Below are 14426 nucleotides of genomic sequence, written 5' to 3' on the forward strand. Positions count from 1 at the left end.
ATCAATTTCTGGGGCCATTAGTTTGATGCAATATAATCCCTTTGTCTGAATAATTTAGGGGAGCAGTTCCCGACTCCAGCTTCTGCTACAACTGGAGCATTTTGTTACTGTCAATAGGTTTAAATGAAGATTGCTTATTCTCCAGCAAGACCGCTTCACCACTTGAGCGAACACAAATGCAAAATAAATGCTAGCATATTAACAACGCCAGTGCAATTTCACTTCCTCCCAGAAAGGGAAAATAAAAACCAGTATGGTCACGTGAGAACACACGTCCTGGGCAATGACATAACTCATTTAAATGGGATATATAGCCGAGGCCCAAAAGAAAGCAAGGAACTCTCCCTGTCTTTAGGTCAACATTTTTTAAATGGCCAATGGCGCCAATAAACAGATGAAAGTGTCATTCAACTCGCTAATGTTTTTGCAATCCAACCCATAGGTAGGATGGCTGCCATGTCTGCTTGCATAATAATGGCAGCTGCAAACTCACATGAAGCACTTAACGTTTCGGAGAAATATTGTACAGGCCATATAAACGTTAGTCAGAAGTCTTTCTAAACGACAAGTTGAGCAAGATCTCAGGGCGGCACGGTGGCTAGCACTGCTGCCTCACGGGTTCGATCCCGGCCCCGGGTCACTGTCCGTGTGGAGTTGCACATTCTCCTCGTGTCTGCGTGGGTCTCACCCCCACAACCCAAAGATGCGCAGGGTAGGTGGATTGGCCACGCTAAATTGCCCTTTGATTGGAAAAAGAGAATTGGATACTCAATTTATTTTACAAAAATGAGCAAGATCTCAGAATTTAAAAAAAGTCTAATTCCCATCTCTGTAAACAAAATCTGAAATTACATTTGAAGGCTGTGATTCTGATCTGTAACCTAGCAACATAGTGCATTGAAGGAGACCATTTGGCCCATTGTTTCTGTGCCATGGAAGAGCTATCCAACCTAATCCTAATTTCAAAACCTCGCCACCAGCACCTGTTCCAAAGGTAATTCATTTGATGAAGGCAACACCCTCAGTCTTTCTTACATGATTATTTCCTGAAGAGATTATTAATCAAATACTGTTTTTCCTGTCACAGTCTCACTCCCACCTCGCAACTGACTAATTGGACATCAAGGCAGAGCTCAGAGCATGGTTTTGCATCCTTGATTCTGCCACCAATGAGGGCCTGATTTTAGCCAAGCAGCTGAAGGAGTAGCTGAAACCGAGGGCAGCCAAAGTGACAATGGCCAAAAGCAGACCTACCAGAGGCCAGAATCAGCCAGCTCCCATTTCCAAGGTTGGGTCTATCAAAAAGATGAATGATGCTTTAATTTTTAAAAACATTTTTTTAAAACATTAAAAGTTAGCAGAATAGTTTAATTTGGCAAAGCTAACTTCTGGCCTCAAAACAAAATCCACATAACATGGCCCACAATTCATTGGCTAATGAGTATTAACCACGCAAAGTAGTCGAGAACACTACACCTTCTGCTCGAAGTTAAACTGCTTTTCAATAACAAGTGTTTGTTAATTTTTCAACATGCTCCTAACCAAGAGATAGTTAAGCATTAAGTTGGCATGATTAGAGAGCAAAGTCAAGGGTTGGTTACAAATGGTACAATCTGTACCCTGAAGAGGAGCAAGGTGACCAAGCATTACTGTAATCAAAAGGTTGAAAAATTAATGATGGGGTGATTCGGAGCCCGGCACTAGCCATGTGTGGGATTGGCGGCACAGACAGAAAATTCCACGCGAATCGTGAAACGCGATTCTCGATGGAGAGATTGCCTTTCCAGATTATCCCCGCCCTCGCCAGCAACTTCGAGGTTGACACGTACAAATGACGTGAGCCACATTTTAACATATTCACATCAATTAAAATCTTATTAGCAACCCCCCACCACCACTTCATACCTTGCTGACGTGGCAAGGTTCACAGCAGGTTTGGCCAGTCGAGAAGCAGTCAAGGGGATCTCTCCACGGCACAGTCCCCTAAGTTTTCTCTCTCCCCCTCCCCAGGCGGGAGGACATATCCCCTTGCTGGCACAAAGTCAACCTGTGCCAGGTGGCAGTGCCAGGGCTGGACCCTAGTGGGAGCCCCATGGGGGGAGGGGGGGTCATCTATACTTCTGCTGGGGGGGGGGGGGGCAGTTGGGCTGCAGTAATGTCGGGGGAGCCCTTTAAAGCTGGCACCCCAATATCTGTGGAGCCAGTCGCTGGCTCTGAGGCCTGCCCCAGAGTGACGGCCCACTCATGTTTGGGCTCCAAGAGGCTTAGTGTTTGGAGAGAAAGCTAGGCTGTGCAACTGGACAATTAAACATCAGTTTCAGTCTGAGCCTGGCACTTTGTCAAATTCTGTTAGGATTCTGCCCTATATTTATGGTATTGATTAGACCAGTTGAAGGCTGCTCACCTTTCATTAAAACCAAGTGATCTCTAATGTTCCTTGTAGGATACGGGTTGGTTCTAAAGAATAGTTGCTAGATTGGCCTGTGTAACAGTCCGAAAAAAGTATTTTATGTCTTTCAGCTACATGAACACAAGTAGTTCTTTCCTTTCTGCCCCTAGCTCAGGTGATTCACATCCCAAGGCTGATCTTCAGTCCCCAGCGTCCTTGGTTGTGCAAACAAATAGTGACTACGCATTAACTACCTTACTGAAGAGAAGGGTGGACTAAACATTTTGAGGAGAAAGCTAATCGCTCAAATGCCAAGCGTATGTCTGACATTACTGTCTAGCCTAAGCATTTATTGCTGGAGGTAGGTTCGGTTGTTAAACTAATAAGCAATTTCTCAAAAGTAAATCATCGAGGGCTTGAAAAAGATTGTTTTTCCGCTGAGGCATAATTGATTTCAAGGGCATTTATGTAATAGGCCAAAGATTTTAAATCTGAAACGTATTAAAGTGGATGAAACGTAAATGCTATCTGCAAGCCTGTCTGTGCGTCACCTTTTCAAGCATGAGTCAGACCTAGCCCTGACCAGTCCGCCCTCTTAAAGCAATCGGATTTCATTTTTCAAAATATTATCATTATATAAAAGCTTTGACCAGAGATAACAAAATGCCCACGCAACTTGAGATTCAACAATTCACCAATGTACAATATTATTACAATTTACAGAACTAGTAAAAGCAATGAACCATCGTCAATAATTTTTGGTTACAGCAGGAAAGCAGCGGATAGTGGTAATTTGGAAATTCAATTTTAACAGCTTTGGGTATCTAGTGTGGTAGGAATGCAGGGAGCCTTAGGTCTTTTAGGTATTTTGTAAAGGCAGGGGACAGAGGGAGAGCTTCTTACCACTCGGTGTAGTGGAGCAATGGTGAACATATCTGAACTATGAGAAAGTCCAAATGAGGCAGCAGGTTTCATTGATTGGGAAGCACCAAATTGAGAATATTTTCCCACATCAGGCTGCTCCCTTCAGCGTGCAAAAATAAATGATCAGAATTTACACAAATGGCTCTTCAGCAAAATAAGATGGCAAACAATAAAAATATTAAACAATCGGAAATGATCAAAATGAACATACACTTCAATAAGACCAACAATATCAGCCCTGACTTAAAATGGACAGACTCCAAAGTGGGCAGCCACACAGCGGGATGGGAAGGCCCAATTGATCATTTTTTAAATAAATTTAGAGTACCCAATTATTTTTTCCCAATTAAGGGGCAATTTAGCATGGCCAATCTACCTACCCTGCACATCTTTTGGGTTGTGGGGGTGAGACCCATGCAAACACGAGGAGAATGTGCAAAATCCACGCGGACAGTGACCCGGGGCCAGGATCGAACCCAGGTCCTCAGGGCCGTGAGGCAGCGGTGCTAACCACTGTGCCCCCGTGCCGTCCCTGGCCCAATCAATCTTAATGCTAATTTAGCAGCAGGAGGCCACAGTTAGGGCTTGAGCCCCAGCAGTACGTTGAAGGTGGGGGAATGAGAAAGAAAGATGGTGATCTGGCTGCAACTGGGAGGGTAACCCTGGGACAAGAGAGGCCCAGGATTTCCTTCTGCGAAAAAGCTTACTTGGGTGAAAGGGGCCTATTCTGGACCACGGTTGCAGCATTAACCCCCAACACAGGTTTGGCTTGACAATGTAAACTTCACTGCTGTCGCCACCAGCCTCAAATTAAAACTGTAGATCAGGCTTGCCATTGGAGGTGGCGGACGGGATAGGGTGGGAAGGCAGTGGAATTAGAGTGGGTGAATAACTGGCTTTCCTTCAACCATTTCAACTACTGTAGTTTCTGTCAGGCCCAGGGTGGTTGTGGGCAAGGGTGGGAGGTGGAAGAGTTTTAAAAATCTTCGATTAAATTTAGAGTTCAGTTTCACTTTTTCCCCCCAGCAAAATTAAGTAATGATAACTATCTCATCCTCTTCATAACCTCCCAACTGAACTCTTCACCTGTTAAATAATTTCAGCCATAGCTCCATGCCCTCCTTTCCCAGGATTGCACTGGACACACGCAAGACAGGACGACAATTTCACTTGTCTAGACGGCAGGACAAACTTGAATTAAAAATTGCAGTCTTGTTTTCTGCTGAGCATTTTAAAATAAACCTTACATTCTGAACGTTGTGAAGATATATAATGTAATATTCAATTAACTAGTGGACACTGGCATTGTGGGAGTGCCACTGGGTTAGTGCTCTGGGGACATACGTTCAAATCACACCACGGCAGCTGGTGGAACTTCTATTTAATTCAAATCTGGAATATAAAGGGGGTCTCAGTGATGGTGACCATGAAACTATGATTGATTGTCATATTTTTTAAAATCTGGCTTACTAATGCCCTTTAGGGAAGAAAATCTGACACCCTTACCATGCCTGACCTATTTGTGGCTCCTGTCAGCTATGTGACTCCAGGCTCACAATAATGTGGTTGACTTTTAACTGCCCTCTAAAACAGCCACTCAGTTCAAGAGCAATTAGGGATGGGCAGCAAACGCCAGTGATGACCACAAAAAATCTTCTGAACAGGGATTGATGAAGATCCAGTATTACAAAGAACAACAAAGAACAAAGAAATGTACAGCACAGGAACAGGCCCTTCGGCCCTCCAAGCCCGTGCCGACCATGCTGCCCGACTAAACTACAATCTTCTACACTTCCTGGGTCCGTATCCCTCTATTCCCATCCTATTCATGTATTTGTCAAGATGCCCCTTAAATGTCACTATCGTCCCTGCTTCCACCACCTCCTCCGGTAGCGAGTTCCAGGCACCCACTACCCTCTGCGTAAAAAAACTTGCCATGTACATCTACTCTAAACCTTGCCCCTCTCACCTTAAACCTATGCCCCCTAGTAATTGACCCCTCTACCCTGGGGAAAAGCCTCTGACTATCCACTCTGTCTATGCCCCTCATAATTTTGTAGACCTCTATCAGGTCTCCCCTCAACCTCCTTCGTTCCAGTGAGAACAAACCGAGTTTATTCAACCGCTCCTCATAGCTAATGCCCTCCATACCAGGCAACATTCTGGTAAATCTCTTCTGCACCCTCTCTAAAGCCTTCTGGTAGTGTGGCGACCAGAATTGAACACTATACTCCAAGTGTGGCCTAACTAAGGTTCTATACAGCTGCAACATGACTTGCCAATTCTTATACTCAATGCCCCGGCCAATGAAGGCAAGCATGCCGTATGCCTTCTTGACTACCTTCTCCACCTGTGTTGCCCCTTTCAATGACCTGTGGACCTGTACTCCTAGATCTCTTTGACTTTCAATACTCTTGAGGGTTCTACCATTCACTGTATATTCCCTACCTGCATTAGACCTTCCAAAATGCATTACCTCACATTTGTCCGGATTAAACTCCATCTGCCATCTCTCCGCCCAAGTCTCCAAACAATCTAAATCCTGCTGTATCCTCTGACAGTCCTCATCGCTATCCGCAATTCCACCAACCTTTGTGTCGTCTGCAAACTTACTAATCAGATCAGTTACATTTTCCTCCAAATCATTTATATATACTACAAAGAGCAGAGGTCCCAGCACTGATCCCTGTGGAACACCACTGGTCACAGCCCTCCAATTAGAAAAGCATCCTTCCATTGTTACTCTCTGCCTTCTATGACCTAGCCAGTTCTGTATCCACCTTGCCAGCTCACCCCTGATCCCGTGTGACTTCACCTTTTGTACTAGTCTACCATGAGGGACCTTGTCAAAGGCCTTACTGAAGTCCATATAGACAACATCCACTGCCCTACCTGCATCAATCATCTTAGTGACCTCCTCGAAAAACTCTATCAAGCTAGTGATTCCCTAAGAGTTATTATAAAGATTCTAATCATAAGGAATTCACTGCATTATATATAGTGCTGCTCACCAACTCAAAGACCATACAAATCATTTAATTAAAAAGGGCATGATCTGGGTTTAAGATCATTAATGTTACCCGGGTATAATGGGATATTTATCCATGTTTCCTCACCTCTCCACTTCGCCAGCTGTTATGCATCGCTAACATCTGTATCAGTAAATCCTATCACAGTGAGTTATAACAGATGTCAAAAAATAAAACAAGTCAAAAACGTTGTCCTCCACTTCCATCAACAAACAGCTAAGGGGGAAGTGGCAAAGCTCCTAGTCCCAATGACTGTTCATTCTGCGAGATTACTGCAGCATGACCTGTGTATCAAAAGAACCTATTCATCAATAAACCTTTACAACTATGGCGCTGTTAATCCATTGAACATAAAAGATTTTGTGACAGAACTATTCCAAAAAATGTGTCTATGCCAAAGTAGCAACACCAAAAAGCTGACAACACAAAAACAACTCTAATATGTGAAATCAGCTTTCTATCTTCAGTGGCAAGTACACACATTCCTTTACTTGTACTGGAGACATGCAGGTCTGAAGGGAAAATCCAGAGACCGATGGTACATTAAGGGCACATTTCTAGATGGAACCAGTCTCGTGCTTCCCTGGGTAATTTTATATTTTTATATCATGAATTATGAATTCTAGTTCAGTTCAAGTCTATTTATATTCTAAAAATGGGAAGCTAAAAGCAAAGAAATGTCAAGTGTCATTTGGATTTTCAACAATCATTGATCATAAATTCCTGCCGTAGTGGTTTCCCCACAGGCAGACCAAGCACCCAGTTCACAATGACCATGCACCCTTTCAGAGCAAACAAAGACAGACAGAAAATAGGAGGCCATTCGGCCCTTCGAGCCTGCTCCGCCATTCATTATGATCATGGCTGACCAAGTTCAATACCCTGATCCCGCCTTTCCCCGCCATATTCCTTGATCCCTTTAGCCCCAAGAGCAATTCTAATTCTTTCTTGAAACTACACAACGTTTTGGCCTCAACTACTTTTTGTGGCAGCGAATTCCACAGATTTACCACTCTCTAAGTGAAGAAATTTCTCCTCACGTCAGTCCTTAAAGGTTTATCCCTTATCCTCAAACTATAGCCCCTAGTTCTGGACTCCCCTTCCATCGGGAACTTTCTTTCTGAATCTACCCTGTCTAAAACTGTTAGATTTTTGTAAGTTTCTATGAGATCCCCTCTCACTCTTCTAAACTCCAATGAATATAATCTTAACCGATTTAGTCGCTCCTCATGTCAGTCCCGCCATCCCAGGAATCAGCCTGCTAATAGCATGAATCACCAAATTGAATGTATTTTCCCCACATCAGGCTCCATAGCATCATATTCTCTGCACTTCTCAATTCATACATGGCTCTATAAGCAGACATTACGTTTGTCTCCTGGGATGCTGATCATGACTCCTATCACATATAATTAAGCCATCTTTCACTGATCCCACCAGTATTTTTAATGCCTCCTTCTTACTATGGGAAATGCCTGATGACTCAGGGTTTCACCAAGCATCTCGCAGAGATTAGAAATCCACTTTTCATGCAATTGAACACAAGCCTCAATATCTCCAAATTAGTGCATCATTTCCACTGCTCTACCAACTCACCATAAAAATTGGATTTTCTTTTACCTTTCTCTTGTGACAACCTCTCTTCCTGTCTTTGATGATGTGGCTTATAAGGTGCAGCTCCATGCCCCAAGGCATCAGCAACGAAACCATCAAGAAAAGATAATGAAGCATCAACCTAAGTAAGCAAAACAAACCTGCTTATGAAATTGCATAGACACACTTTTCTAGCTGAAAGTTATATCTGCATGTAGAATTGAAAGTTAGTAAAAACTTTACAACCTAAAGCTCAACAGAAATCTTTTAAATTTCCCCTTCCCACAAAGCGGAGGTCAGCAGTTTCTTCAATCATGTCCTGACCGGATAATCTCAATGAATGTCCAACAGGAACAGCCAGATAATTGTGAGGAGCAAGAACCCCCACTGATTCCACCACCCCCAATTCCAGATTAGATTAGATTTATTATCATGTGTACTGAGGTACAGTGGAAAGTATTGTTCTGCATACAGTCCAGGCAGATCGTTCCATACTAGGAAAAACATAGGACGTACGATAAAAAAAACAATGAAAATACATTGATATAGACATTGGGTGAAGCACATGGAACACAGCGCAACAACAGTAGAGAAGATACGTAAAGAGATCAGTTCAGTCCAGAAGAGCCAAGTGACTGGTAACAGCAGGGAGAAAGCTGTTTTTGAATCTGTTAGTGCACGCTTTCAGACTTTTCTATCTTCTGCCCAATGGAAGAGGTTGGAAAAGAGAATAACCCGGGTGGGAGAGGTCTTTGATTACGCTGCCCACTTTCCCAAAGCAGCAGGAGGTGTAGACAGTCAATGGATAGGAGGCGGGTTTGCATGATGGATTGGGCTATGTTCACAACTCTTGGTAGATTCTTACAGTCTTGCGCCAAGCAGTTGCCATGCCAAACTATGACGCAGCTAGATGGGGTGCTTTCAATGGTGCATCTGCAAAAATTGGTTAAGAGTCAATGTGGACATGCTGAATTTCCTTAGTTTCTGGAGTAAGAATAGGGGCTGGTGTGCCATACCCAGAGGCCAAAGGTAAACGCTGTCAACTTGTCACAGTGATTAGCATGCACCTCTCAAATAAAAAGCCCATGAGCTCAAGCCTCGCTCCAGGACCTAAGCAGGCTAGCAGCACCGCATTGCAAGAGGTGCCATATTTCAGCCGGGACATTAAACCAATGCCAGATTTGCCTGGTCAAGTATGGTTTAGGGATCATATCTGAGACCCACCAAGAACGGCACGTCGGAATTGAGGCAACAATAGGGGGGGGCATAGTAGCACAGTGGTTAGCACAGTTGCTCCACAGCTCCAGGGTCAATTCCTGGCTTGGGTCACTGTCTGTGCGGAGTTTGCACTTCTCCCAGTGTGTGCGTGGGTTTCCTCCGGGTGCTCTGGTTTCCTCCCACAGTCCAAAGATGTGCAGATTAGGTGGATTGACCTGCTAAATTTCCCTTAGTATCCAAAAAGGTTGGGTGGAGTTGCTGGGTTACGGGGATTGTGTGGAGGGGTGGGCTTAGGCAGGGTGCTATTTCCAAGGGCCGGTGCAGACTCGATGGGCCAAATGGCCTCCTTCTGCACTGTAAATTCTATGACTCTATGAACAAGGAAGCTGGACACTGCTTTTTAACAAAACAATTATTTCCTCTGCACTTTCAAGGATTAGCTCATATTCAGTTGTTTTAGCCCTACCTAAACATATTATGAAGTCTTACAACACCAGGTTAAAGTCCAACAGGTTGGTTTCACAGCTCCGAAAGCTAGTGATTCGAATCAAACCTGTTGGACTTTAACCTGGTGTTGTAAGACTTCTTACTGTGCCCACCCCAGTCCAACGCCGGCATCTCCACATCATAAACATATTATACTTTTGTTAACAAACGTTACCATCAGGGACTTACCACTATATCATTGCAACTTTCATCCAGAGGTAAAACTGTGTTCATTATCTCTTTGTCCTCAACAAGCTGCTTCAATTCAAAAGAGCATTGTCTCAAACAAGAATCCATTGAATTGCCATAGTTTTGCAGGACTTCAGGCAGCACTTTGACATTCAGTGTCAGGCGAAAGAGTTTGGTAATTGCACTGAAAATCCAGGCTTTTGTTTCTAAGCTTGCAGAGCACTTCCCGAGTAAATAATGTAGGCTCTGTATGATGTCTTCTGCTTTGGCTTCTGTTTTGAGGTAGGAATACTCTCCCAGCACCTGATACATGTGAGACACAAAAATATTACAAGTAACTAAATGCGGAGTGTGAAATGAATGTTCATGGTTTCTAAAGTGCTTTTATTTTTAAGACTTACAAATGTTCTGTCACAGATTTCTTGATCAAAGCCCATTAAAATGAACAGGCGGCATCACACCTATGGTCATAAAACCCCAGCCAGTGTCTTAGCACAATTCTGTATGTCTCCACGCATACGTTGTATACCAATATCCCTTGCATGTGACATGAAGTGACAGAGGCAGGACATACAGGTTCTGACTGTGGTTCAAAAAGGGCAATGGATATAAAGTGCAAGTTCTTATAATAGCCCAGGAAGCTCATCCAGGTAGATGTACTGCAAGATTGAGGCAGGGCCCACTAGTCTATGTTGCTTTATTCAATCTCAGGCAGGATTGCAGTACGTAGACTACAAGTGGCATTAACATCACCTGGGTTAGGTAGCGACAAAACTGTCCTGCTCCCAAGTGGTATCCATCCAGCCCACCTGGAAATGCTGTGGTCAACTAGGCAGTATAATAAATGTTATGGTCCACATGACTAGGCATCCATGACTTTGGAACTGTATCCCAATAAGTAGTCAACTCCTTCAGTAGGAGAAAACTGGTAAAAGTAAGTGAGCATAAAAATTATTTGAGCAGGTTGTAGAAATGTTCACTTGAGTTTACAGATGTTTTAAGCAAACACAGGACTAGTTAGACGAAGGAGAACCAGTGGATGTGATCTATTTATATTTCCAGAAGGTGCTTTGACAAGGTGCCGCATAGGAGGTTGTATTAAAGTTAAGAGCCCGTGGTGTTAAGGATAAGATAGTGGCATGGTTAGAGGATTGGCTGACTGGCAGAAGACAGAGAGTGGGGATAAAGGGATCTCTTTCAGGATGGCAGCCGGTGACTAGTGGTGTGCCTCAGGGGGTCTATGCTGGGACGTCAACTTTTCACAATTTACATTAATAATCTGGAAGGAGGAACAGAAGGCACTGTTGCTAAGTTTCCAGATGATGCAAAGATATGCAGAGGGACAGGTAGTATTGAGGAAGCGGGGGGCGGGTGGTGCTGCAGAAGGATTGGACAGGCTAGGTGAGTGGCATAAAGGGACTTAGGAGTCCTAGTTCGAGATTCTCTTAAGGTTCACGTGCAGGGTCAGACAGCATTTAGGAAGTCAAATGCAATGTTAGCATTCATGTCGAGAGGGCTAGAATACAAGACCAGGGATCTACTTCTGAGGCTTGATAAAGCTCTGGACAGATCCCATTTGGAATATTGTGAGCAGTTTTGGGCCCGTATCTAAGGAAGGATGTGCTGGCCTTGGAAAGAGTCCAGAGAAGGTTCAGACGAATGATCACTAGAATGAGGAGCTTGTCATATGAGCAGTTGAAGACTCTGGGTCTGAACTCGTTGTTTGGAGTTTAGAAGGATGAGGTGGATCTTATTGAAACTCACAGGATACGGAGAGGCCTGGATAGAGTGAACGTGGAGAGGATGTTTCCACTTGTAGGAAAAACTAGAGCCCAAAGGCGTAGCCCCAGACTGGAGGAGGAGGAATTTCTTCAGCCAGGTGTGGTGAATCTGTGGAACTCTTTGCCGCAGAAGGCTGTGGAGGCCAGATCGCTGAGCGTCTTTGATAGGTTGTTGACTAATAAGGGGATCAGGGGTTATGAGGACAAGGCAGGAGAATGGAGATGAGAAACATATCAGCCATGATTGAATGGCGGAGCAGGCCCGATAAGCAGAATGGCCTAACTCTGCTCACATGTCTTATGGTTTTATCCCTGTGTACAATTAGCCAATGAAGAAATTATATAAATTATACAAATCAAAGGGAGATGGTGGCAAAGCGGTAATGCCATTGGACTCATAATCCAGAGTCCTGGGCTAATGCTCTAAGGACATGGGCTCAAATCCCACCATGGCAGCTGGTAGAATTTTAATCCACTTAATAAACCTGGAATAGAAAGCTGGTCTCCGTAATGGTGACAAACTATCACTGACTGTCGTAAAAACCCATCTGATTCCCTAATGTCCTTGAGGGAAGGAGATCTGCTGCCCTGACCTGGTCTGGCCTACATGTGACTCTGGACCCACAGCAATGTGATTGAATCTTAACTGCCCTCTGAAATGGTCTAGCGTGACACTCTCTGCAAGGGTTATTAGGGTTGAGCAAACGCTGGCCTTGCCAGCAACGCCATATCCATTAAAGAATAGAGGAAACAAAATACATCCAGTTCATAAATGCTTTTTCTCGCAGGCAGCTAGAATGCCTGCCACGCAAACAACGAGTGTCGGGTCTCTGGGCTATTAAATTCAAGTTGGAATTGTTATGTCAATCAGTCAACCAGTCTGCCATCAGTCCATACAAGACCGGTAATTGTTTCACTGTCACTGGTAGCCACTTCTAATCAGTTCAGTTTCCCTGATAAGTATTTCAGAACGTGGTTGATAGCACAATACGTGCCCTCAAGATCCGTACACTGCCGATCCGCTCACCTACTCAATTAATTTTAGCTGCAGTCTTACCCAGCTCATAACCTGCAGGAATCTCTGAGGATAGTGAATGTTATTCTTTTCCAAAAGGGCAAGATAGGAATTCACTGCATAAAGCCTCAGCTGTTTGTCTTCCACTTCGTCATCAAATCCTAGAGGGTTTAAAAAAAGTTGCATTTTAAATATTAGAACATTAAATATTAAATGTTGTAAACATTTTCTACAAAATATACCTTCAAGAGCCACCTTTGGAACAAATCATCAATGTAGTCAACCATACATAATTGAACAGCATATATTACAAACTACACACATAGATAAGCATATTTACTTTAAAAAAAAAACAATTTTAATGGGTTTGTTAGGGTGACTACCGTGGAGTGTGTCAGAAATGAAAAAGATAAACAGAAATCAGTCCGAATTTGAAAGCTTTTTCCACTGCCATGCAGAAGTCATGGCATCAAAAGAGCAATTAATTAACTGAAATTACTTTGTTACAGGTTAGAACCATCTAAGGCTTATCTATAATTATGATATTTTTCCAGCATCCTGCTGTTTAATTACCTTCAGCCAGCAGCCTCAGGAAGTTGTTTGGAATATCTGCCGGTATCATGTCTCCACCTACTGAGAATACGGCATTCATGGTTTGTATAAACCACTCATTGGTGGGAGCATATGTTTGTGGGTTGTCAAGGACAGAAATTAAACCCAAAATGGAGCTATTTCAGCAACACAGATTTGCGTGCACGCGCAAAGTGGGGGGTACAAAGAGAGGTTGGGAGAAATGGGAACAGTACATTTCAATATAAAGTTGTACTGAATAATGTATCAAAGAGAGACAATTTTCTAATTTGCCAGCTTTTAAAAATGTTAATCTGAAATTATCATTTTTAATTTTATATCCCTTTTACTACTTTTAGCACCAAATAGTAGAGAGTTCCACTGTATTCTCACATTTTTGCTAAGATTTGCTACTGATACAAGTGTTGCTCTGCATTCTTATGCCTGGCACACGTGGGTACAATTAACAATGCCAAACTAGATGCTTTCATTGATGTATCTGCAACAATGCACTTTAGCTTCAGGGAAAGCCTGGACAAGTACGTAACTGCAATACAATTTAATTAAATCTAACATTTCCATTTACTCGATGGAACACTTCTTGAGAAAGCTGAGCTGAGATTTATAATTTAGATTATCATAGAATTTACAGTGCAGGAGGCCATTCGGCCCATCGAGTCTGCACCAGCTCCTAGAAAGAGCACCCTACCCAAGGTCAACACCTCCACCCTATCCCCATAACCCAGTAACCCCACTCAACACTAAGGGCAATTTTGGACACTAAGGGCAATTTATCATGGCCAATCCACCTAACCTGCACATCTTTGGACTGTGGGAGGAAACCGGAGCACCCGGAGTATACCCACGCACACACGGGGCAGATGTGCAGACTCCGCACAGACAGTGACCCAAGCCGGAATCGAACCTGGGACCCTGAAGCTGTGAAGCAATTGTGCTATCCACAATGCTACCCATGCTGCCCAATAATGTTCCAAAGTTTGCCAGCAATGCAAACTGTGAAATGAGGTGTGAATTTTCACTTTCTTTGCTATATGATACAATCCTCAGGGAATGCAAAATAATTCTACGACGATCAAGTCAAATCATTCTGGAAAAATAAAAATAGGGCTGATTCCTTTATTATTTAAGTAAAAATAGAATTACATTTTATAAATAATTTCTCCTGTGACCTTATTTCCCCTCCATTCAGTGCCCTATTACTTTCTATCATA

General features: G+C 43.3%; 1 protein-coding gene across 1 annotated transcript in view; it reads right to left on the reverse strand.

Moving 5' to 3' along the window:
* The window catches only part of ap4e1 (adaptor related protein complex 4 subunit epsilon 1), an 82200-nt gene that overhangs the window by 25750 nt on the left and 42024 nt on the right, over nucleotides 1-14426 (reverse strand). The window contains exons 12-15 of the mRNA XM_072470629.1: nucleotides 13198-13310; nucleotides 12667-12785; nucleotides 9829-10131; nucleotides 7963-8077 (exon numbers count right to left, since the gene is read on the reverse strand). Of these exons, the coding sequence (XP_072326730.1) occupies nucleotides 7963-8077; nucleotides 9829-10131; nucleotides 12667-12785; nucleotides 13198-13310 (650 nt within the window). The remainder of the gene's footprint in view (nucleotides 1-7962; nucleotides 8078-9828; nucleotides 10132-12666; nucleotides 12786-13197; nucleotides 13311-14426) is intronic.

This window comes from Scyliorhinus torazame, chromosome 12, assembly GCF_047496885.1.
Source record: "Scyliorhinus torazame isolate Kashiwa2021f chromosome 12, sScyTor2.1, whole genome shotgun sequence".
NCBI lineage: Eukaryota > Metazoa > Chordata > Chondrichthyes > Carcharhiniformes > Scyliorhinidae > Scyliorhinus > Scyliorhinus torazame.